Source organism: Eptatretus burgeri, chromosome 12, assembly GCF_056783735.1.
Source record: "Eptatretus burgeri isolate ZD-2024b chromosome 12, Ebu_testis_v1, whole genome shotgun sequence".
Classification (NCBI taxonomy): Eukaryota; Metazoa; Chordata; class Myxini; order Myxiniformes; family Myxinidae; genus Eptatretus; species Eptatretus burgeri.
The window spans coordinates 35229453-35252359 of NC_140972.1; the positions used below are offsets into that span (position 1 = coordinate 35229453).

At 45.7% G+C, this 22907-nt stretch overlaps 2 protein-coding genes across 9 annotated transcripts in view; both read left to right on the forward strand.

The window, feature by feature from the left end:
* The window catches only part of LOC147015401 (signal peptide peptidase-like 2B), an 84855-nt gene extending 80782 nt beyond the window's left edge, over nucleotides 1-4073 (forward strand). For 5 of the 8 annotated variants that reach the window (XR_015050319.1, XM_085850116.1, XM_085850117.1 and 2 more), the window contains one exon: nucleotides 2153-4073. Coding sequence is in view for 5 of the 8 variants with exons in the window: in XM_085850116.1 (XP_085706242.1) it covers nucleotides 2153-2284 (132 nt within the window). In the remaining 3 variants the exon portion in view is untranslated. Of the gene's footprint in view, nucleotides 1-1152; nucleotides 1177-2152 lie in introns of all 8 variants that reach the window. The other 3 variants (XR_015050320.1, XM_085850118.1, XR_015050318.1) reach the window with 2 other exon arrangements.
* On the forward strand, nucleotides 3608-19948 carry MLLT11 (MLLT11 transcription factor 7 cofactor). Its single transcript, XM_085850120.1, has 4 exons — nucleotides 3608-3717; nucleotides 10452-10580; nucleotides 15240-15384; nucleotides 19498-19948. The coding sequence occupies exon 4, from the start codon at nucleotides 19508-19510 to the stop codon at nucleotides 19805-19807; it is 300 nt and encodes a 99-aa protein (XP_085706246.1). The 5' UTR covers nucleotides 3608-3717; nucleotides 10452-10580; nucleotides 15240-15384; nucleotides 19498-19507; the 3' UTR covers nucleotides 19808-19948.
* The last annotated feature ends 2959 nt before the right edge of the window (nucleotides 19949-22907 follow it).

A 22907-nucleotide genomic window follows, 5' to 3' on the forward strand; every position in this document is an offset into this window, starting at 1 on the left:
CATCTCATGGGCCTTGTACAAACTTCCCTTCAGTTTAGTGATGTAGCTTTCCAGATGGTTTGATCATAGCATTACCCTTTTCTGCTGGCTGATCTTCCCCACCAGGGCCTCCACACGGTGGACTGTCACACTTTGCCGCTCTGTGCAATGCCCAGGTTTCTGCAAAAGCTCTGCCTGGCTACTTACACAGAAGCCTTGTGGATTGTCATGGGCACTGGAATTCCACCAGCTCCCTTATAAGAGGCTTAAGAGCACATTCTCCATTAATTAATTAACTCAAAATCCCAATTAGGACAGCAGGTGAGTTGCTCCATGGTAAGTTGTGAATAATGGGAGATCTCAATCCTGTAATGCAGCCATGATTTCTCACAACCGTGTTCACTCGCTTCTGCCCTAAGCTGTTTTTACATATTAAAATCATAAATAAGATTGACAGGAGATACGATAGGATTTTTGAGGTGATGGTGGAGGCCAGGACAATGGAAACACACCATTCGGGTAAAGAACGAGCAAGCGAGACAGGGACATTTTTCATTTATACACAGTGAGGCATTAGCTTGTGGAGAGTTTCCCCGATTCAGTCGAGGAAGTGGGTTGGATAGGTTTAAAATGAAATGTGATAAGCACAGAAGCAGATTGAAGAGAAGCATTTGGATGGATTGGACAAGTGATCATATTGAGGGGTCCATTAGAATTCCTATCCTCTACCCTCCTCCCATCTCTCATATTCCGAAACCTGCTCACATTCAACGCTTGAGTGCCTTTGCCCCCCCCCCCACCCTCCTTCACTTCTCTTCATCCTGTGTATAAAAAATCTCCAATTAAATATTTTTTCAAACCACCAAAAAAATTATTTCAGTTGCAGCCATCTTTAACTTGTTCATGTTCTTGTGGTAGTTGTCAGCTCAAACGTGTTGACTTGTGATTTTGAGGGAAGGTAGTAAGGTGGTCTAGTCTGAATGGGGAGAATTGCTTTTTCCTCCATCTGTATTCTTTATGAATTTTCTTGAAGTAAAAAAAAAAAGTTAAATCATGTGAAACCCTATAACAGTTAATTTCCCTTTACACCACCTTCTCCCCCACCTTTCCACCCATACCCCACCATCACTCTCCATTTTTCTCTTTCCCTTTTCCTCCCCTTGCTTTCTGAAGGCCTGTGCTCAACATTAGGGAATGGTAGGAATTGTACTTTTTATGTTTTATTTTGATGGTAGATCATTATCATTTTTTGTGCAGCCTCTGGCTGCTGGTTTGCATCATTGCTCGGAGATTGGGTATACTGCTGATGCAGTGCCACCTGCTGGTTAGGGCGGGAATTTTGAATTCGGCCATGGTGCCGGAAAATAATTGCCTACTCCTTGCGAAGGACACCGTGGGATCTTTAACTCCACTGACTAATGCCGGCAGACGAGATGCCCGAATAAATGTCTGTCCAAGGGCTGGCACACACATTTATGAATCACCCTGCCTGTGAAACACCAGGATGACAATTTATACCTGGATCGGGACTCAAACGCAGGTTAGACGGCTTAGAGGCAACTGTGCGTACTACTAGGCCATCCTGACAGCCCGATTGCTATGATTATGATTGTGATTATAATCTTTATTACTACGATGATAACTTATGATTATTCTTCTAAAGGCAGACGGGCAGGATAAGCAAGAGGTATGCACACTCTGCTATCTTGTCTGTGTTCAAATCCCGATTCAGCTATAGACTGTCATTCTGGTGTTTTGCCTGCAAGATGAGGCATCAATGTGCCGCCTGCCGGGGTTGTTAAGCCGATGAACCCATCTGCCAGCACTGGGGGCATTGGTGGACATTCAAGATCCCACCGTCTCCTTTGCAAAGAGAATGCAAGTTATTGCCGACACCCTGAACATATAACAAATTCCTGAAAATTTCAGTAGTACGTCAGGCCTGACCAGCCAGTTCGTGAAACACTTTAGCAAAAAATGACCCCACAAAATGTGGGAATAAATGTGGCCATTAAAGTAGTAGTCGGAGTCATGGTATTGGCTCTTCTAAAGCCAAATTGTACAAGACTGCAATAGATGCTAACGCTTCAATTTACTTCGACCAGGTTTTAGTGTCTCATGGAAAGTCGAAAACAAAATATGTTTTTGTATTCATCGTGGGTTTTCTTCACAGGATATCATGACGATTTCACAAGAATCCAGTCACACCAACTTGATAGAAGATCAAGAGAGACCTGTTCTTCATGGGAAGTTAATGCCAAGCACCTCAGGCACCTATGGAACACTGTATGCCTTACAGCACTAGGAGGAACAACCCATCGAAACCTGTCCTTTTGCTCTTTTTTTTTCTTTTGTTTCAAATAGCACATGTTAATTTTGTGCCTAGCTTATGCTTTGCTTTTCCTGGAGTACCAGGGTAATTTGACCACAGTACTCACTTTGATTATGCTATCTAAGATTGTTTTTAGACCTTGCAAGCAAGTGTCACTGTAAGCATGTGGTTGTTGTTTATTCCGTCATATTTTATGATCTTTCTTTTTCTCGGAGACCACTACACCGATAAATTTAACTTCATGGGGTTGTTGCAAGTCTTGAGATCCAGTGCATACCATCCCATGAAGTTGATTGTTCCAAAGTCTTGGTGGCCATTTTGTACTTTATATTTTTTGTGCATTCGCCCCGATGACATTTTGGCACACCTTTTTATCATTTGTATAGCTGTTTGGCTAAAAATATATATTCTGCCATACCAAAGTGCAATCGCTCTTATGCCTTAGCCTTTATGATTGTTAATGGTCTGGTTTAAGTTTTAAATGATAATCAGTGGTCTCATAACCCGTTGAAGGGCAGGGTGCTGTGTGCAAAAGAGTTGTACATTTCTACCGATTAATTCTGTGAAAGACCTCAGTTTGAATTGTCTTGAGCCAGAAAATTGTCATAATTTCTACAATGTTTTGCTTCAACTTGAAGAAGATTTAATTATGCGATCCTATGTATGAGCTAATTGACAAGAGGTACGAAGGATAAGCTGGGTGATGAATAAATTTACGTAGGAACTCGTACACGATGATGTTCCCAGCAACCTCATCTTGTGATTTGTATTCACCGCTAGAGGCTGTTTTTCCTTTCTGAGCACATCACTCATGACATACGTAACAAGTGCACGGTCTTGACCAACACCTGAGCTTTCCAAGCTGCACATGCAAATACGACACAAGTGTGAGTTAACAAGAGTAACAATAACAATTGATTTCACCATTGTATCATCGTAGAACTACTACTATGAGATACATGAGAATCAAATACACTTGGCATTTAGCTTTTCACCTGTTTGTGCCAATTCAGTGTGTTGATGATTATGGCACGAAGAGGTTCGTATTCGTGCTGCTGTTATGATATTTCTCTTTTCAAGACATACATTGCAGGAATTGTTGGATTGCCTTTTTTAAAAATATTTTTTATTTAATCGTTAAAACAATCTGGTCAACAATAATTTCAAACTCTTTTTTTTTTCTGGTATGATTTTTGTTCAACCTGAGGGTAATGGCTCGATTTACAACATGACGGTAACTAGCTAAAGCCATCTTTGGTATCGTATCAACTGTGAATGGTGTTATTGCTCATGCAGTTTCACAGCATCACGTCCAAGAGAAAGGACTTGAGAATTTCAACGAGGAATGATGATCGACTGTCAGAGATTGGGGATGAGCATCTTTGCATCCCCTGAATGAACTGCTGGTAAGTTCATGGAAAGATCGTGAATGACATTGGCTTAAATGCACCCAATTAGTAATTGGATGGAAAATTTACATGGAATGCTGGGTGTTGTGGACTAAACCGATGGTAGGACAGCTCATTCGGTAGTGTTGTTATCTCTTCACTGTCCAATCCTGGATTTATTCCCTCCTCATTGAATCCAACAAAAAACGAGTCTCCTGGTACAGTACTGGCAGGGGATATGCAGAACGTTAGACCACACAGTCCTTTGGATATGGACATAACGCTGATTGTCCCATCTGAATTTAGGTTTAGACAGTTGCCATTAAATGTCCCATGGCCAATCTTGTATACTGTGCCATAAAAAACGAACGTGATTTTGTTGTGATTTACTGACATGACATCATGGGATACAAATGAGGTGCAAACCTCTGACAGAGTACCAAATAATTACATGGCCTCGACGAGAGCTAGAGGTATGCATGCTAAGCTGTCTAGCCTGTGTTCGAATCTCGACCTGTCTATAAACTGTCATCCCAGTGTTTCACAGGCAGAGAGATTCATCAATGTGTGTGCCATCCTTCATATGGAAGTTAAACTGGGCATCTGCCAGCATTATTGGTAGATGTGAAAGATCCAACGGTGTCCTTCACCTAAAGTAGGTGAGCTATCGCTGGCACAATGGCCAAACATTTGCCATAATAACTATTGTAAAACGCAATGGCAAATCATCCAGTATAACCCTTACCAAGAAACTGATTCGGCAGCATTGCCACTCTGAAGCAGAGTATGGTATGTCGGAATCGTGCAGGAATTACAGTGGCCTGCAAAAGTATTCACCCCCTCCCAATAATGCTACATTTCGATGAATTACAAATTATGGAGAAACAATTTTTCTCAATGAACTTTTTTATTCATACCTGAAGAGATCAAATTAAATACTTTGAGGTGAAGGAGGTTACATGTCAGGAATACCGACAAAAAACATGTACAAATCAAAATTCACTGGTTGCAAAAGTATTGTTGCGAATTCGCACCCGCCAGCGTGCAGACGGCCACGTGACTCGAATCGCGGCACGTCGCCCACCGGACGGACAATTCAGTCGTGACCCTCTCGGACCAACGCCGGGAGCTAGTCACGGGTGGGGGTTTAACCTCACCACGATCGTGCCAATTGCCCACCCGCGTAGGATAGGGTCGCTCGCCAAATTCGATCTACCTAAGTACCTGCGCGAATGGTCGACCGGGCGATCGCACCTCGCCGCAGGTCGACTCCGGACACGGGCCGCTTGGGCGGCCCGTTCCGTGCTATCGGGATAACCAAGCGGTGTTATCGCCGACCTGGACGGTTCAGATTAATTACCGGGTGTATTAAGCCCACTACGAACCCTTTACGTGAAGCAGGATGGAGGGTCAATAAAGAAACGACGAAGCGAAACGGGAAAACAGTTCACACAATGCACATTTATTACGCGACACACGGAAAGCACACATATACAACCAAACAGTCAAAATGCACATGTAGCAGTTAAAACAAAAGAAACAATGGCGCAGAGTTACTACTACGCGTACACACGGCAACACTTATACAGTTCTACTTTACAGACGGCGCCAACACACATTTACTCAAAAGCAAAGGAAAGAAGCCACCCTCATAGACAAGGGGGCAGACAGGCCTGGAGGCCAATATGTGTGCGTGACCTGGAGGAGCAGCCAGGTCCGCGAGACCGGGGGGGGGGGGTCCTACCCGCGTCCTCGTGACGCGTTGGTGGACGAGCCGCAGATGTGGCCGCGTGGCTGTGCCCCGACTCCGTGCTCCTTGGCGGGTTTCGTTGGCACGACGTTTGGAGTGGGGTGGGAACGGGGCCCCCTTTTTGCACTATCTCAGCGCGGGGAAAAGGGGGAATTGTTGATGCCCTGGGGGAGGAGAATGGCTGGCTGGCTTGGGTCCCGCGACGAGCGATCTCACACCACGACCTTGTCGCCGACCGCCGTGCTTTTCGCCTCGGACCCGAGCTCCTTTGCCTCTTCCCGCAACTCTCCTCAGCCGACTGCAGAACCTAACTCGATGCCACACCGATGACTTCGACTCACTCTGCCCTGCCGACACACACTGCTACTGCCACACTCTGCCACAATTCGCCTTGCGCTCGCCATTTTATAGGCTGGCAGGAGAAAACGATATGCAAATATTCGGATCAGGATGACCTCGGGGGCGGAGCCATGCTCGCCCATTGGACGGAGGAAAAGTGGGCGTGAACCTCCCCTGATCCGAGAATTTGCATATATCGATTTCACACAGACGCGCCTGGAGGCGGGGCCAAGCCGCTCCGCGCTTGCTAATTTGACGGATCAGAAGTGGGCGTGTAGCGTTCTTGATCCGAATTCTCCCTCGGAAAGGCTGCTATTTGCCTCGCGGCTCGGTGCGTATCGCTAAACGAGCCCAAGACAGCCCGACGTTCAGTGTTCACAGGTGGTGTGGGAATGGCCGTAGAAGGAGAGAGGTGAGGGTGGTGGAGGGTTTATCGGTGGTGGTTTGATGGTTATGGTGCCGTTTGGGGATGACGGTGATGCGATGTTTGCGGGATTGAGTTGTGAAGGTAAAGGTCGCGGCTGTTGGCGTTGTTGTTGTTGTCTGAGGGTTGGAGCGTGGTTGGTTCAAAATAAAGATAGAACAGAAAAACGGCTATCTCAAAGCATCGCAGCCCGAATGAATCACATAAATTCCCTCTAAACAATGGGTTTGGGGCTAACTACACATGTACTTAGAGTTATCTCACCTACGGGCCCTGAATGGTGGTTTGCGAATTTCCACAGCTGTAACAGTATTCAACCCCTAAGATCAGGACCGGGCGGAGTGGCAAGCGCCTGTAATCTGGCTACTCGGAGTCTTGATTTGGGGGATCACATGAGGATGGGGCCACGCTAGATGGTACAGAGCAGCCCAGCCGATACGGTATCACCAAACCCAGATTGTCAGGTCAGGCCACATATCTGTGACTTGCTGCCGGTATCATGTAAAACCTGAACAAACCTGTTCATGGTCGAGTGTTGACAACTAAACCGGCTCCCCCACCAGGTTTCCGTAGGTTATATGGATATGGACACCCAGCAGGATTCAAAACAAAACATGTTAAAGGGTGGAGGAGCTCCTTCTAAGCCGATGGCCATCCATAGCTGATGCCCAACTGCATTTGCGGACGTCCTACAATCGGGTTACCTTTTTCAAAGAGGTTGGTGGCAGCATTTGCATTCCAGCCACCGTAAAACACTTCTTTCTGCAAAACATAAAAAAGCAAAGAAAACTGAAAACACACTCAATGGGAGTACCTCCAGTGCCACAGGGCAGCTCACCAGATGATGAGATTGGGGCAAAACCTTCAGGATCCCCATTCTTTGATGATAGGAGGAAAAGCACGGATAACTTCCTGGGTCAGATTGCAGTGGTGTGTCGGGGTGGTGCTGAGGTGTCCACCAGACGGCGGTCTCCGTGGGTTATCCTGAGCTGCCCCCTCGGGTGGGTGCCTGGAACATCCTATTCCGAAGAGAGGATGATCACCTGTCTGCTGTCATCTGAGCTTCAGCGTTTGGACATCGGTATTGCAGCACTCTATGAGGATCGGAGACCAGATAGTTGTAAGATCATGTTTGGTGATTACATCTCCTACTGGTCTGGTCGCTCTGATGGTGACCATGCCCAAGGAGTTGCTGTAGCTGTGGCCAATAAGCTGACTCCCATTATAATTGAGGTAACACTGGTCAATGATCATATGATGAGACTAAGGATTCGTCACTCCTTGGGTGTCATTTCCCTGGTCTCTGTATATGCTCCGACTAAGGCGAGTGATCTCGCTGTGAAAGAGACATTCTATGCCGCGCTGGAGTCTGTGGTTGATCGGTGCCCAGGCGAGATACTCTTTTCATCTTGGAGGATTTCATCGCATAGACCAACACTGATAGGGATTGTTACGAGACATTTGTTGGTCCCCATGGATCTGGAACTGTGAACCAGAATAGCACCAAGTTTCCTGACATTGCAAGAAGTTGTGGACTTCGCGTGGCTGGTTCATGGTTTCAGCACCCACAGACTCACTGGTGGATTTGGTGTTCCAGTGCTGGTGGTGTAGCAAAGGAGATTGACCTTGTCCTCGTTGATGGACACTGGATGATGAGTCAGAACTGCAGGGTCTACCGGAGTACTCAGTTCCTCAACCGGAGTCCTCAGTTCCCTTCGTCCTGCCCCCATTATCGCATTCCCGTCGTCCCACCCCCCCCCCATTCTCACATTCCCTCTCGTCCGCCCCTCTCAGATTTTCCTCATTCCACCCCTCTCAGATTCCTCCTCATTCACCCCTCCCCAGCTCTTCCCCCATCTCGCACCCTCCCAGCTCCCCCACCCCGTACCCTCACAGCTCCCCCATCTCAAACCTTCTCAGCCTCCACTCCATCTCGCACCCCCACCCCGCTTCCCCCTGCCCCATCCTGCACATTTCCAACTCCCCTCCCCCACCCTGTCTCACACCCTCCCAGCTCCCCCATCCTGCATCGTCCCTGCTTTTCCCCCTCCCCACCCCCTTCTCGCATTCCAACAGCTTGCCCCTGCCCCATCCCTCACCCTTCCAGCTCCCCCCTCATCTTGCATCATCCCAGCTAATCCACCCCATTTCACACCCTCCGAGCTCCTCCTCCCCAACCCATCCCCCAACCCTTTTCCCGTCCTGATTTCTCCCACCTCACCATAACCGTCCTGCACCCTCCCACCCCGTCCCCTCATAGCTTCTCCCCTACCCGCCTCCTCTCCGAGCCCCCCATCCTCTTTCCACATTCCTGCACACTGCCAACAATGCAGAGTTTTACTTTAAATGAAGGACTCCATTTTTCACCATCTGTGTACTGCTCTTCCACCTCCAAACGCCCCCCCCCTCCCCAAGAGCACCGAAAGCCTCAATTCTGTGTTTGCTTCCAAATATTGGGTCCCCAACCCCTCGCTGTCTGTACCCACCTTACCAAGTCATATCCAACTGTTCCTGGACACCTGAGAATGTGGAGAAATTTCTGGCAACCCTCGACTCTGACTCTGCAACCTGACCAGATGGCATCAGCTCACACGTCCTAAAAACATGCTCTGCTGCTCTTTGCACATCCCCTTTCTGCTCTGTTCATCCTATCATTTGCCAGAGATTATCTTCCATCTGCTCGTAATTCAGCCAACATCATATTACATAAACAAGATGCAAAAACTGATCCCCTTAACTACAGAACTATCAGCTTACTTCCAATCATCAGCCAAGTCATGGATTCCATCATTATAATTGACATAAAATCCTTCCTTTTCTCCAATGCCCTGATCTCAGATTACCTATTTGGTTTTAGACCAGGTCACTCTATCTTGGACATGCTGCTTCTACTCACCCAACAATGGATGGAGGCCCTCAATGTCAACCATGAGATCAGGACCGTCTCTCTGGACATATCTCATGTTTTCAATACAGTGTGGCCACCCCACCTTACTCTCCAAACTCTCTGCCTATGGAATCCAAGGCCAAATCCACACATGATTCCACTGCCTTCCTCTAGTCTCGTGGCCACTGTGTGGCACTCAATGGAATCTTTTCATCTCTCCCTGTCAAGACTGGAGTCCTCCAAGGCAGTGTTCTGGACTCGGTCCTATTCTTGATTTTCATCAACGATCTCTGCCTCTCTGGAAAATCCTCTTCAACTTTTAGAAAATACCAGATGACCCGTGAACCCGTTGGGTTCCTGTTGTGACAGCGGTTGATGAAAAAAAAAAAAATCATTTCAAGAAAAAAAAAGATAGCTCCAGCGAACTATACCGCTGAGGTTGTTTGCATTGATCAAATAATCCCAAAGAGTAGTTCACTGAATCGGGAATTGATTTTTTTAAATAATTTTTTTCTTTACCCGATTTGAACGAATCTTGATACTGCACACCGCAGGAGAATGGTAAGTAAGGTGGCCGTAAATTTTTTGCACTGTCGTGTACCATTTTGGCTGTATTTCAGGAACATACATACATACATGCATACATACATACATACATACACACACACACACCACATACATACATACATACATACATACATACAAATATACAAGATGAGAGTTTTAGTAAGATATAGATAGATAATATGTACAGAAACCATTCAAAGCAAGCTTGTTTAACATGTAGTTTGGTTGGGATTTTAATGCAAAATTACGTATAATTGTTTCCTGTAATAATAGCAGTGAAATTTAAACCACAGTGACGGTTCTGGATGCACAACCTATACTTAGTCACTGAAGATCTCTGGAGGATAAATAAAATTCTTCTTTGGCTTCAACTGGAAATATTCACATATGAACGCTTCATCTTTCAGAAATAAATGCAAAAATGTTATATAATTTATTTTCTGGCCCCGGAACCAGACGAACAATATATTTATAATAGCCCTCACATCTATGGTAGCTTCACACCCATCTCAACATAATTAATAGTAAATATCATCATTTTAAACTTGCCCTGTACATGCACAAACCCTAAATATATTGTTGCGGTTCTTGGAACCGCATGCACACAACAGATAGTGGTCCCAAGACGGTTGGTTATTCCATTATTATACGTGTAGATAGTCCTTTTCCTTTTGTTTAGCGGAACAACAAGGGAGTGTGTTGTGATGATCTAATAGCTCGGCTTGCTTAAATAATTTTCCTAATATCTTCATCCCTACTCTTCTTTTCGTCTGATTATTCCTTAGGTAAATCAGCCATGTGCACCTTCACTGTAAGGTGGGGCCTCGTGGAGATCAGCGCGTTCGGCGCCGCTGTGAGGGAACTGCTGCACAGAGATCCTCGTTCCCGGGCGAGCACTGGACCCAACGTGTGCGGCAAGTCATGTAGTGCACTTGTCAGTGCGGGATTATCGACTCGGGCTTCCGATGGTCTGGGGAGGATTGCCGGTTGCATTAACCCTGCGTTCGTACCATGGTTTTTTTTTTTACGCCGTTAGTACCCTGGGGTGTTTGAGCACCCCAACTTTTAAATTTTTAAAATGAAGCATGTAAGCAAAACTAGCATGAAGTTCAACTCATTTATTTAGTGAACGTATGCAGGATTATACATATAATTATATTTCAGTTTGATTTCATAGTACATGAGTACATAAATACATCAAGACAATAATGGAAAACAAAATTTATCAAAACTCAGCTACAGCAGAAACATCCTCATCACTCACTTTCATCACCTGATATATTTATTTTGGCACTCAATGCAACTGACAGTCAACTTGCTGTGTTCTTTGCACACATGTTTACCACACTGGTTACAAACTGTTTTCACTTTATGATCGTGTGACCTGGGACAGGATGCACATCTCTTTGCCCCCTGTGACGAGTGGGGTTGTGGGGGCATTGGGCATGCAGGGAACCTTCTTTTTGATAATTTCTGGTTTATTCTTACCTCCAGAATTTGGGTCAATTTTGTCATCATAGTGCATGCTGCTGACAAGAACATTGTTCTCCTTCTTACTCTGCGGGATGTATGAAACTAGTGTCATTTTGTCTGTGAAACCAAATATGCTGTCATAATTACATCTGTTCTTTGTTTCCAAGAATTCCTTTGGAATTTCAGGCTTATTTTTTCAGTACCTTGTTAGTACCCTGAGGTATTGTCTCTCTGCCCACTGAGAAATGACGTCTACCTCTCACAAGAGTTCCCACGGGACCATGAATTAATTTTGAGCGCACTCAACACACAGAATCGTGAAGCTACTGCGGAGAAAATGGATATTAGTGCACACATTTATAGAAAACGGGACATTTAAAAAAAATTGGGGTTTCCAAACACCCCAGGGTACTAACGCAGGGTTAAAAAGGCATACGAATGAATACCTCTTAAGAGGCTGTACGAATGGTGCTTTTCACAACACAGGAAACACGGCCAGCACGATGCCCACGCTGCATGAAACGCGTACGGAGGCCGATAAAGACGACTCCACGCCATGTTGGGCGGGATACGAGTGTGCGGAGCAGAAGCGGCTTGTTCTTTTTCAACCTCAATATCCGACATATTGGTGTTCGCCCCGTGCACACGCTGGTGGAGTCATGCGAGCGTGAGCTCTGGCCATGTGCGTAATGGCCGAACTGCGCGTGCTGGATGGAATGTGCTCAAAGGCAGACACATACGCCGCTCGCGAAACGTGCATGGATTTATCCATAATGATGTACCTTCGGCCCCCGCTGGCACCAGCGGATGCTCCACGGATGGTGAACGTCTTTTCGTCTCGACGGCCAGCGAAGCTGCGATCGAGCCAAGGAATGTACAGTGCGCGTTGGCCACGTTGGCGCACGTGGGGCGAGCGCGTTGACACTGGTCGAACGCCTGAGCGGGCATGCGAGACCCTCGACCAGTCGCCCGGGCACAACCCGGGGGTTTTTGCGGGATGGTTCGCATGCCAATTTTGGTGTGGGCGATCGTGTCATGTCGTGGGGTCGAAGCAAAATATGTTCGCTGTCTGGGGATGGCCTTGCTGGAAATGAAGTGAGGCGGTTTCCGGCCCGAGTTAGCGGGCCACGTGAGGGGTCGGGGCCAATCGGAGCGCCTGATTAAGGTGATGACGTTTCGATTCGTGGTGGCCCCTCCCCCCGCGCGGCAGGTCCTATAAAGGTCGGAGCAATCCCTCCGCCTTTCTCTACACTTTCTCTTTCTCCACCTCTCTCCCGCTCTCGCCTCACTTCGTCGACACCGCCACGACCTGCCTCCTGCTTCCCGGACTCCACTTCCTCGTCTCCGCCCACACAATGTCGACCCCACCCGCCTACCTGGTCCCGTCTGCCACTCCATTCTCGCACTCTGGACTCTGACCCTTCTCCACTCAAGCTCCTCCTTTCCGAACACAGTCTCCACATGCTCTTCTGAAGCCACAGACGATGTGCCAGCTGTCGGGTGCCGCACTATGGAGCACCCCCCCCCCGAAACGTATTGGTGGCGCATCATGCTATCAAGTACAAAGGTACCAAGAACATGGCCGCAGCTCCTTTCCCTTCCTGTTGCAATACTCCCTCTTCATCGGGTTTTCTGTGTCTGTGTGCGTGTGTGTATGTCCTGGCGCCTGTCTGCTTAAGTAAGACTGCAGAAGATCGTTATCATTATTATTGTTATTATTTTCGTGTTAAGTCTGCTCTGTGTCCCCTTTTGTAAGTTGTCTGTTTATTTGCTGCATCACACCTCTCTCCCCTATCTCTGCACAACACACCCCAATAAATCTTTATCGTACCACATACCTTTCCTTGCCCACCATTCATAAATTATTATCATTAGGAATGTTACCAGCTCGTCTTTGTGGTTTCTTTCATTGATCCAGCATGGTCCGAATCCTCGTTTAGCCAGGACTTTATTCCCAACAATTCGTTCATTTTAGCCGGTATGTCCTTGGCAGTGTCGCTCGGCCGCATCCGATCCGGTAAAGTGATCTGGTCCGGTAGAGTGATCCGGTTCGGACAAGGCATACCGAGGGCGTGTTCCCCGGTAATAAAACCACGTGATTAATTAGGTAACCCGATTAACCCATAGACGGGAGGACCCTAGGTCACGCAGTTGAGTTATTTACATCCACGCTCTGTTAAGCGACCCGCCGCGTCACGGAATTATCCGTGTGCGACGGCCTCCAATTCTGGGGAGTCTGGTGGGAACCGAGATAGCTTCCCCCACCTAGTGGTCTTCTCACCTGACCCCCGGCCCGCAACAATATCCTTCCCGTCGGTGTTCAGAAGCACCTAATCTAGATACGCAGTCCATTCACTAGAAGCAACCCATTGGGGGTTTGCGTAGCACACACCCGTCCACTCGAGCCCACATGGTCGAGAGTTTGCATTACGAGCAGCTGCCTATTCAGTGAGCTTACAAAGTTCTCCAAGTCTTTCATTGTGCAGAGGCACAGCCCTTTCTCTCAGGTACTTTTCTAAGTATTTTAGGCTTCTTTCAGAAGCATTATGAGCCATTTCAATTAACAATCCTTATCCCAGACATGCATTATATTTTATTTCGCCACAAATTCTGCAGTTTCCTCGGGTATCAGCACATGCACACCAAGCATTTTGTGGTGGATTATATCATTTTGAAAGTTGCGTATTTTATTAACAGGAAATGATAGGAACTCGACACGTCTCATCCACAGATATTTCTCGTATTTCCTTTATTTCCGTGAGTCCAAATTGCATCCAGGAACACAACAATTATGGTTAACCATTGTAAAATTGCCACTCTTTTCTCAAAGTGCTGAAAATTATGTTTAAAAGCTGATTTCACTTACATATTTTGCGCTTATAATGGCAGGTGAAATGTGCCCACACCAGCAAAAGCAAATCGCTGAAATGACACACACACACACACACACACACACACACACACACAGACACAAACACACACACACACACACACACACACACACACACACACACACACACACACACACACACACATACACATACACATACACATACACATACACATACACATACACATACATACACACATATACACATATACACATACACATACACATACACACAAGCACCGCATGTGTGAAAGGCCTTAAGTTCATATGCCATTTTGAAAGTGACATATTGTCAATAAGGAAATACTTTCAACCTGAAAACTTATTTTGTCACAGGTTTGCAGCACTGATCTCTCAAAATATAGAACATAAGATGTCATGGTGTTCCCAACTTCCTCTCTATTGTGTGTAGCACAAGGCTGTGTGGTATCATCATTGGCTCAGGGTGCCACTGAAGGGATATCGCAGTACTGCTGATGCAATGCCCCCTGCTAGTTATGGCAGGAATTTCTCATTTGTTCACAGTGCTGGCGATAGCTCGTCACCTCTTCTTGAAGAACACCATGGGATCTTTAACCTCCACCAGCTAATGCTGGCAGATGGGACGCCCAGTTTAACGACCGCACACACATTGATGAACCTGCCTGTGAAATACTGGGATGACCGTTTATAGCTGGGTCGGGATTCAAATCCATGTTAGCTTGGAGGTGAGTGTGCGTACCTCTTGGCCAGCAGTTCTGAACTGGGGGTCTGTGAACACCCAGTGTTTATGTGAGATACATTTTGATTTGAGGCAGTGAAAGAAGCTTGTTTGTACACATGGTATTGTATAAAAATAACGTCACCATTGAGAGGAGGTATGTGATGCCTCACGCTGATACCAAGGGGTATGCTGACTGAAAAAGGTTCAGAACCACCGCTCTCAGTCATCCTGCCACCCATCCATCCTCTCCCCCCAACTTAATGTTCATCTCATCAGTTCTGATTTACTTCCCAGCTTAAGTGGATGAAATTTAAAATTTACCTTCCATCACCTCCATTTTATTTTCAGTCCAGGAATTATAGCTCCCACATCCTCAAACGCAAGGATTTATTACCCTGATGTAGAACCGCTCCAAAGGTCCCACCGAGTCAAAATTCCCAGGTCCCACAGAATCAAAATTCCCAAGTTCACCCTGTTGTCGATGCAAAAAATCCGTTCTCGTTGCAGTTGATCGATCTCAATGATGGTGAACATCCGAGTCGCTGTGCATTGTCACCACAAGGGGTCGTCGTGGAGGTATCAGGGTGCGTCCTTTTGTGCACTTTTCGGTTGCACTAGCTTGGGATCCCTATTCTCTTTCAGCTCGTGACTCGTGAGTTTCCTTTTTCATAATTTCATCACGAGATATTGAATTGTTATAAAAAAGCCGTTGCTCCTTTATTGTCATTTCACGATCACGCCCAGCTGCAGGGTTCATATATTCCCATTTGTATCGTATCGTATCGTATCATTCCTCGACCCCAAGGGTTTCTACTGCGCAGTATCATGAAGTCAACAGATTGTGAATTGTATTGTGTGCATACAGTCTTACGTTGGAATCAATTCAGTTTCAGGGATCTTCATCAACTTAGTATAGGTTGGGTGTCACCGTAAATTTTAATTTTGCTGCTATTATTACAAGAAACAAGTATACGTAATTTCACCCAAAAATCCAAATGGAACCACACGTTCAACAAGCTTGCTTCGAATGGTTTCTGTATATGCCATATTACATCGACATTGACAGTTGTACGATTGCATATCATCTTCATATGCAATTATACGATTGCGCATCATCTGTGTTGGGAATGAATGGAGAATGAATGTGGCACTGCATTATGACGCAAGGGGGATGCAGCAATGACATAGATAACGTTTTTACTGCAAAACGATTTTCAACTTTCTCCCCCAACCCCGCTGACCTGTCTTCCCCACTCTCCACTCACGAAAAAAACATTATAAAAAAGAATTTTTTCTCTCTCTTTCTCTTCATTCATTTCTCTCATTTATGTGTTCTTTGCTCTTGCTGCCTCCCCACGTGAGCCTTGGCCACTCCTATGCTCCTTTTCCATCCCCTTCTCTCCCTCCCCTCCTGACCTTTTCTGATGCTTTTCATTGCTCAACATGCTCGCTCTGTTTTTCTCATGCTATCAACTCATTTGCAAAAATCCATCACATGCGTTGGGTTCAGCCCTCCTGAGCTTTCAATAACCATGAGCTCTTCACCCCAGTTGTGTTTTGCTGATATTGTTATTCGGAAGTGGAAACCGCCTTGTGTTTGATGCAGTCATACAGGTCCAGCCCTTCCCCTCAATCCATACTTGATTGTTCCTGCCTCTTCAGCTCTCACCCCTGCCTGTGCCTTCACCCATCCCACTGCCCCCAAACTCACCCCACCCTGCCATCTCTCCCACTCACCCAGTAACACACCTTACAAATTCATCTGATCCATTCATATCGGTGGCCTACACTTTAACCTCATGAATCTCTTCCTATAATTTGCAGCCTTATCCCAATGATGCCATCTGTATAACTGAAACCTTTCTTTTTCAGGATATCCTCGACTCCCTCTTCTCCCTCTTTGGTTATTTTTTGCACAGGGTTGACTTGCGGGCTATGTCAGAAGCTGCCTTCCACCGCCTACCCTGTAATGCCTTCCAATCCCAACCCCCCAAAATCAGAATCTGTCCTTTTCTGCAACAATACCTGTTCCTGCCCAGCCCGATTGTGATGACTGTGTTTGAAGCCCTCTCAGCCAACTTTGACTCCCTTTATCGCTCTAGATATTGTTGCAGATACTCTTCCTTTATCACGAATCTCTTTTCATTATTTAAAGCAACTCTTAAAGCCTCCATTTAATCTGGCTTCGCATCTGTCCTCTCACCACTGCCCATAGTCTTGCAACCTTTCTCAATTTGCCACAAGGAGTTTATAATCTGTCCCACAGTCTGCCCCAGCAGAATGTTGGCAGATTGCACAGCACTTCTCCATCTTCTGTTGATTAGAATGTAGTCAATCTGATTTCTATGTTGCCCATCAGGTGAAGTCCATGCGTACAGTCAATGTATGCATGGTTTGTTTGAACCATATGTTTGCAATTACGGGCTCATTCTCGACACACAACTCCAACATTCGCTTCTCTGATTCATTTTGGATACCAAGTCCATGCTTTCCTGCAATCCTTGGTACTCTCGCTTCTCCAATGTTTGCATTCCAGTCTACCATAATAATAATCGGATCGCTGTGTGTGAAAATACAGAATGGATTCCAGTGATAGAAGTGCAATGGAAAGGATCATTCAGTCTAGTTCGAAATTCAATAAGGTTCGTGCAAGATAAGTACCAATGTACCTAACATTTGATCAAAAAGCCACTTGATTGGTCATTGAAACAGAGCTCCTGGAATGGTACCTGAAGATGATGATTTCTTGATGATTTGACGTGTGATGAGACTTCAAGCTATCCTTTGTCACCAGAGTCAGACACCAACATGGGGTGAAGACATTCTTAGTCCCCACAAGAAATTTATTACTTGATTGCAGAATAATTAAGATCAATACATTTGAGGTTTGGTAAATCATTTACATAATAATTGCAGAAATGAACAAGAACAAAGAATCCATCACCTGGAAGGTGTGTTGACCATGGAAATGTAACGAGAAGCCCAAAGGATCTATGAGTAAATATAACACATTATATTAACAAGATGACCTTTAAAAACAAATGGTTAAAGATTATGAATATGGAGAGAATACGATAAGAGGAGGTGTGCAGTAAACTTCCACATCATCATGCTTGCATTTTAGCGATGAGGGGAAGGATCTTCAACTCTATAACAAACAGGTGCAACCACGAGATGTTTATAATTATGGGAATTGTAAACATTCCATCTGTAAAGATTTACTTCGTTCATAAAAATTCATCCTGACAGTCGAGCTTTAAAGAGTAAAAAAAAACTAAAGGTTGTGTTTTGATTTACTGACTTATTTTGTCATTTGTATTTAGTTAGGTTATGTTTGGTTGTGTAAGGTGTCTAAACATCAGCCCCCACTGTCATGCATCTTCGATTTATAACACTAGTAGCGTGGATCGGCTCGCTGCGTTCACCTCACCACACGTCGCTGCAGAGGCACAGGTTTGTTTTAACTGAGAATGGCAAGGTGCCAACAGGTTTTAGAGGAGGGAAACAAGTTTGAAAGTTCATTCTTGAGATTGGACAAATGTTTTCTGGCTCTCCTGAGGGTAGACACACACTTGTTATGGATTTTTGTGGAATCAGCTGAGGTTGCCTTTGGTCGGATTTGCCTTCCAGCAGGAGAATGCAAGTTGTTTTAACAGCCTCTCTGCAAGATTCAGAGTACTAAGAGCAGGAGGATGGGTAAGATAAGTGAAGACGAGATGGGATGAATCTGTGCATAAGGGAGAGCAGGTTTCTGTGGAAGAATTCCCAGGCTGAGTTATCAGGGGTGGTAGATATCGGAGACCAATCCTGAAGAGTTAAAAAAAATAATTTAAACCCCATGAATACACAAAGTGTGAATGTAGAAGCAGGTCACACTTTATGATCCACGAATGTCAAATCTGCGAATGTCGGGGTTCCGCAGTCTTGCAATTTACCCGTCCCCTCTCCCTCATTCAGGGAAAAGAAATAATGGCACCTGTAGATTTATTTGGTTTGAGTGAGGAGGGCTGATTTGCCTTTACTTGTGTGATTTTTCTTCTTTATTCATCTTTTTGTGATCATCTATCGAACAGTGACTTACTTGAAAGGTTTTTCAATGGGACAGACAGCGAACACATTACATCACATTACATTCCTCTTTGTGATCTCCACTATTTGTAGCATCTCTTTGGATATCAACTTCTTGGCCTCCTGCCAGCATACTGGGCCCACATTCCCATCAATATTTCACCTGTAACATGAGCTGTTGAGTACACACGTGCAGAAAATGTCTTCATTTGCATCTACAATGCAAACTATAGGCTCGTCAATTCCTTTGCTAATGAAGGATTTTCTTTTGCTTTTTTTTATTTCCTTATGATTTGTTTTTAAGTTGTTTTGTTTTTCAATCCTGCTTTCACAAGATAGTTAACCTAGTTTGAGGTCGGGCCAATGTAAAGTGTCTCTTCAATTCCTTTGCTTTTTTATTGTTTTATTTCCTTATGATTTGTTAAGTTTTGTTTTTTTTCTACGACAGTAAGGCAAAAGGGTCATTAGACTTTTTCTCAATTCCCAGTCAGGCAATGATATCACCACAGTAAGTCCCATACCAACATAACTCGTGTATATGACAAATCAGATCCATTGGGGGAAAATGATGGAGCATATTTTTCATCACTCTCCTTCCATTTGTATTTGAGAATGGCATTTAAATTCTATAGTACATCCTTATCGGGCTTGTCTGGAATGAAAAAGTACAAAAATAAAATCTTTCCCACATGCCCAGGACTTTCAACATGCCAGACATTGAGAGCAGCCAATTCAACTCCTTCCTCTTCTGGAAGCTTCCTATTCCTGAAATGGACCCTCGTGAGCTGGCGCTCACACTGGCTCCAGCACTGTGCAGATCCCAGAAAAGTGTTGCCAACTCGGCCAGTGGTGGAGCAACCTCGCACGCTCGTCCCACACCACCTCACAAGCTCCCTTTGACACTGGACCAAGCTCCAAACTCTGAGTTTGGCGAATTCACCTGCTTCACCTTCTGGCGGAGTCCTGTTAAGGATATCCATGATGTGGCTAACCTTATCGTAAGCTGAGATGCTTCCCCTAATGAGAAATGTTTTTGGTGGAAGGAGCTTTTTTCCCCACATATTATCAAATGTCCATACAAAAGTCAGTTCAGTATATGCAGCAAGAATGAAAAAAAACTGAGAAGGAATAAAATGATCAAACATCCATCGTTTGGCGTGTGCTTGTGTTGATTTCTTAAATTATGAGCGGTGAAAACATTTTCTGACCATCTGAAAACATATTGATAATTGCTCTTTAAAAAATCGCCTACGAAGCACCAGGATGACAGAGTGAGGGTGGGATTTGAGCCCTCGCTAATGTACGCCACCTTTAGAAATCCTGCCAAACCCATCCACAGATATCGTTAATATTTCTCTGCTACACCTTATCTAAGAGCTGGAAGGGTAGCTTGGTTGTCTCCACACCTTTCATGGAGCTGTCGAGTCGAGGTTCCAATTTTGATTCAACTGTAAACTGTCATCCTGGTGTTTTGCATGCAAGGCGATGCCTCAATTTACACCACAAAGTCTGAGGACTCGTATTCCGGAACTGGTTGGTGGTTGACGGAAAATACTCCACGGTATTTTCTGGAATAGGCAGGTTATCGACAGCAACCAGAACAAATTCGTATTCATGCCACCTTGTCGAACATCAGACCTGGCGAGCCAGTTCTTGAAAAACTTGGGCCAAAAATGTTCCTTGGCCAAATGCACAAGAAGGTGGGAATAATTGGGGCTGTTAAAGAAGACTCAGTGGTCGTAGTTACCTTCTCAAGACACTTGTTACCCCGTGCACGAAGCGCAAAGCGGGCTTAAGCAATTGGTTCTGTCTGCCTGTCTGTCTACAGATGTCAGTCTGTGGTCGAGGAACCATTTAATTTTATATTTTGAACATGAATCGGAACACGAACCTGTAGTTTAGCAATACTCTGGCTCTAAATTGGACAACTTGTACAGAATCTCGTCCCGAGCATGCATGCTCGCAGTGCATGCTGTTCAGCAATTGCTTTCCTCTGCCTGTCTGTTAGTCGCACAACGTTGAAAATCATTCCAAACAGGAAAGTTACTATTTATAGGGACACAAGCATAAAGGACACAAACAACAAGGCATGAAGAACTAATTGAATGTGTTAAACCAGGTGGTGGAAAATACGGTGCATCAACGGCGATAAACTTTCGGAAAATTTTTTGTCAGCATTTAAAGGTTTTATTTTATTTCATTCGAATTATATACCTGAACACTGTGAAACGCAATCACCTTGTTGGCACTTCCACAAATCTTCAGTGTTGCAGTACTTGGATAAAATATTGTCATGGGTCTGGCAGTTTGTGTTAATCCTCCCCCCCCCCCCCCTTGGCCTGGCTCAATTGTGGTGGGCAGTTAACACCGAACCAAATGGTTTTCCTGAGGAGGCGTGATTAGATCACGTGATCTAATTACCGGGGAACACACCCTCACTATGCACTTGCTCAAACTGGATCACCTTACCAGATCAGATGCAGCCGAGCGGAACTGCCAAGCACGTACCGGTTAGGAAACAGATCGTTCGGGAATATTGTCCCAGCTAAATTAGAGTGTGGGCCATGCTGGACCAATGGACGAAAACACAAAAACGAGCTGGGAGCATTTCGATACAACACATTCATTTACAACCAAGCGAGGAAAGGCATGTGGCACAGTGAATTGGGTTTTATTTTATGTACAGCAGGGGAAAGCAAGGAATTTGTGGGGTGCAGCAAAAGACAACAACTTACAAAAGAAGACAGAGTAGGATTATCCTGAGTATCTTCTACAATCTTAATTTATCTAGGACAGGCACCATCTCTCACACACACACACACACACACACACACACACACACACACACACACACTAAGATAGCCAAAAAGGTGAGGATGAGTGCTCTCTAAATGCCGGGCACGGTCGGCTGACCAACACAGCCCAGGATGCTTAGGGAGGGTAGTTGGAAAGATACTGGTGTCTATGGTGTGGGAGTGGGAGGTGCGATGTATGCGACATGAGGGGTGCAGTGTCGTGCCAGAGGAAAATGAGATTGTGAGTCAGTACATGTTCTTCTTTGTGCGTCCACAATAGACGGGATATAGGGGTGTATCGATAGAGAGAGAGAGAGAGAGAGAGAGAGAGAGAGAGAGAGAGAGAGAGAGAGAGAGAGAGAGAGAGAGAGAGAGAGAGAGAGAGAGAGAGAGAGAGAGAGAAAGAGAAAGAGAAAGAGAAAGAGAAAGAGAAAGAGAAAGAGAGAGAGAGAGAGAGAGAGAGAGAGAGAGAGAGAGAGAGAGAGAGAGAGAGAGAGAGAATGAGAATAGATGCGTGAGAAGGAAGATCCCTAACCTAGCCATGTAAAGGTCTGTATGTGTAAGCGTGTACCTCCGTGGGACGTCCCGCCTGAGCGTTCCCACCTCATGATATGGTGCGTTATCTCCTTATTTATTCACCGGGGCTCATGGCAACGTGCGCTCCGCATTGGTCCGCCATCCGTGACTGGCAGTGAGTCCATCTGGCTTCGTGGGGGTGGCGGCACGTCGACAGCACAGCAGGGAGTCCAGGATTAGCTCTCGGAGGATGGCAGTTGCACACGGATGATGTTCTCGAAGAAGAACCTCTTTTAACGGCTCCGCACTACCCGCTTTTATCAGCCCCAGGTGAAGGGTGGAGCAAGGATCAGAAAGTGATGCACTGTGGCCCAAATCCTGCTCCTCTATTGAGCCACAGCAGCCCTAGCCACGCCCCGCCAGGCTCCGGGACTGGAAATCGGCTCAGATACCCACCAGCTTCCGCACGGTTCAGAGCTCCTGACTTCACATGGAGAGCATGTTCCCCGAGCTGGCACCATGGCCCTGAACGTGCACCGGGTGTAGTCTATTTTGGATGGTGGCGGACTTGTTCGCCAATCACGGGCTCCTTCATGAGCCAAAATGCACACCCGGGACTCGAACCAAACTTCCGGATCGCCCTTTCCGCGACCTCTCGCACGGCGCCAACGACAATGGCCGACGCTGTGCGGTGCTCGAAATAGAGTGGCGAATCGTCGCGATGCAGAGGTACAAGGGGGTGCGGGAGTATTTTTCCCAGGTGCAGGAGGCATTTGTGGTCAAAGTGGTGAAATTT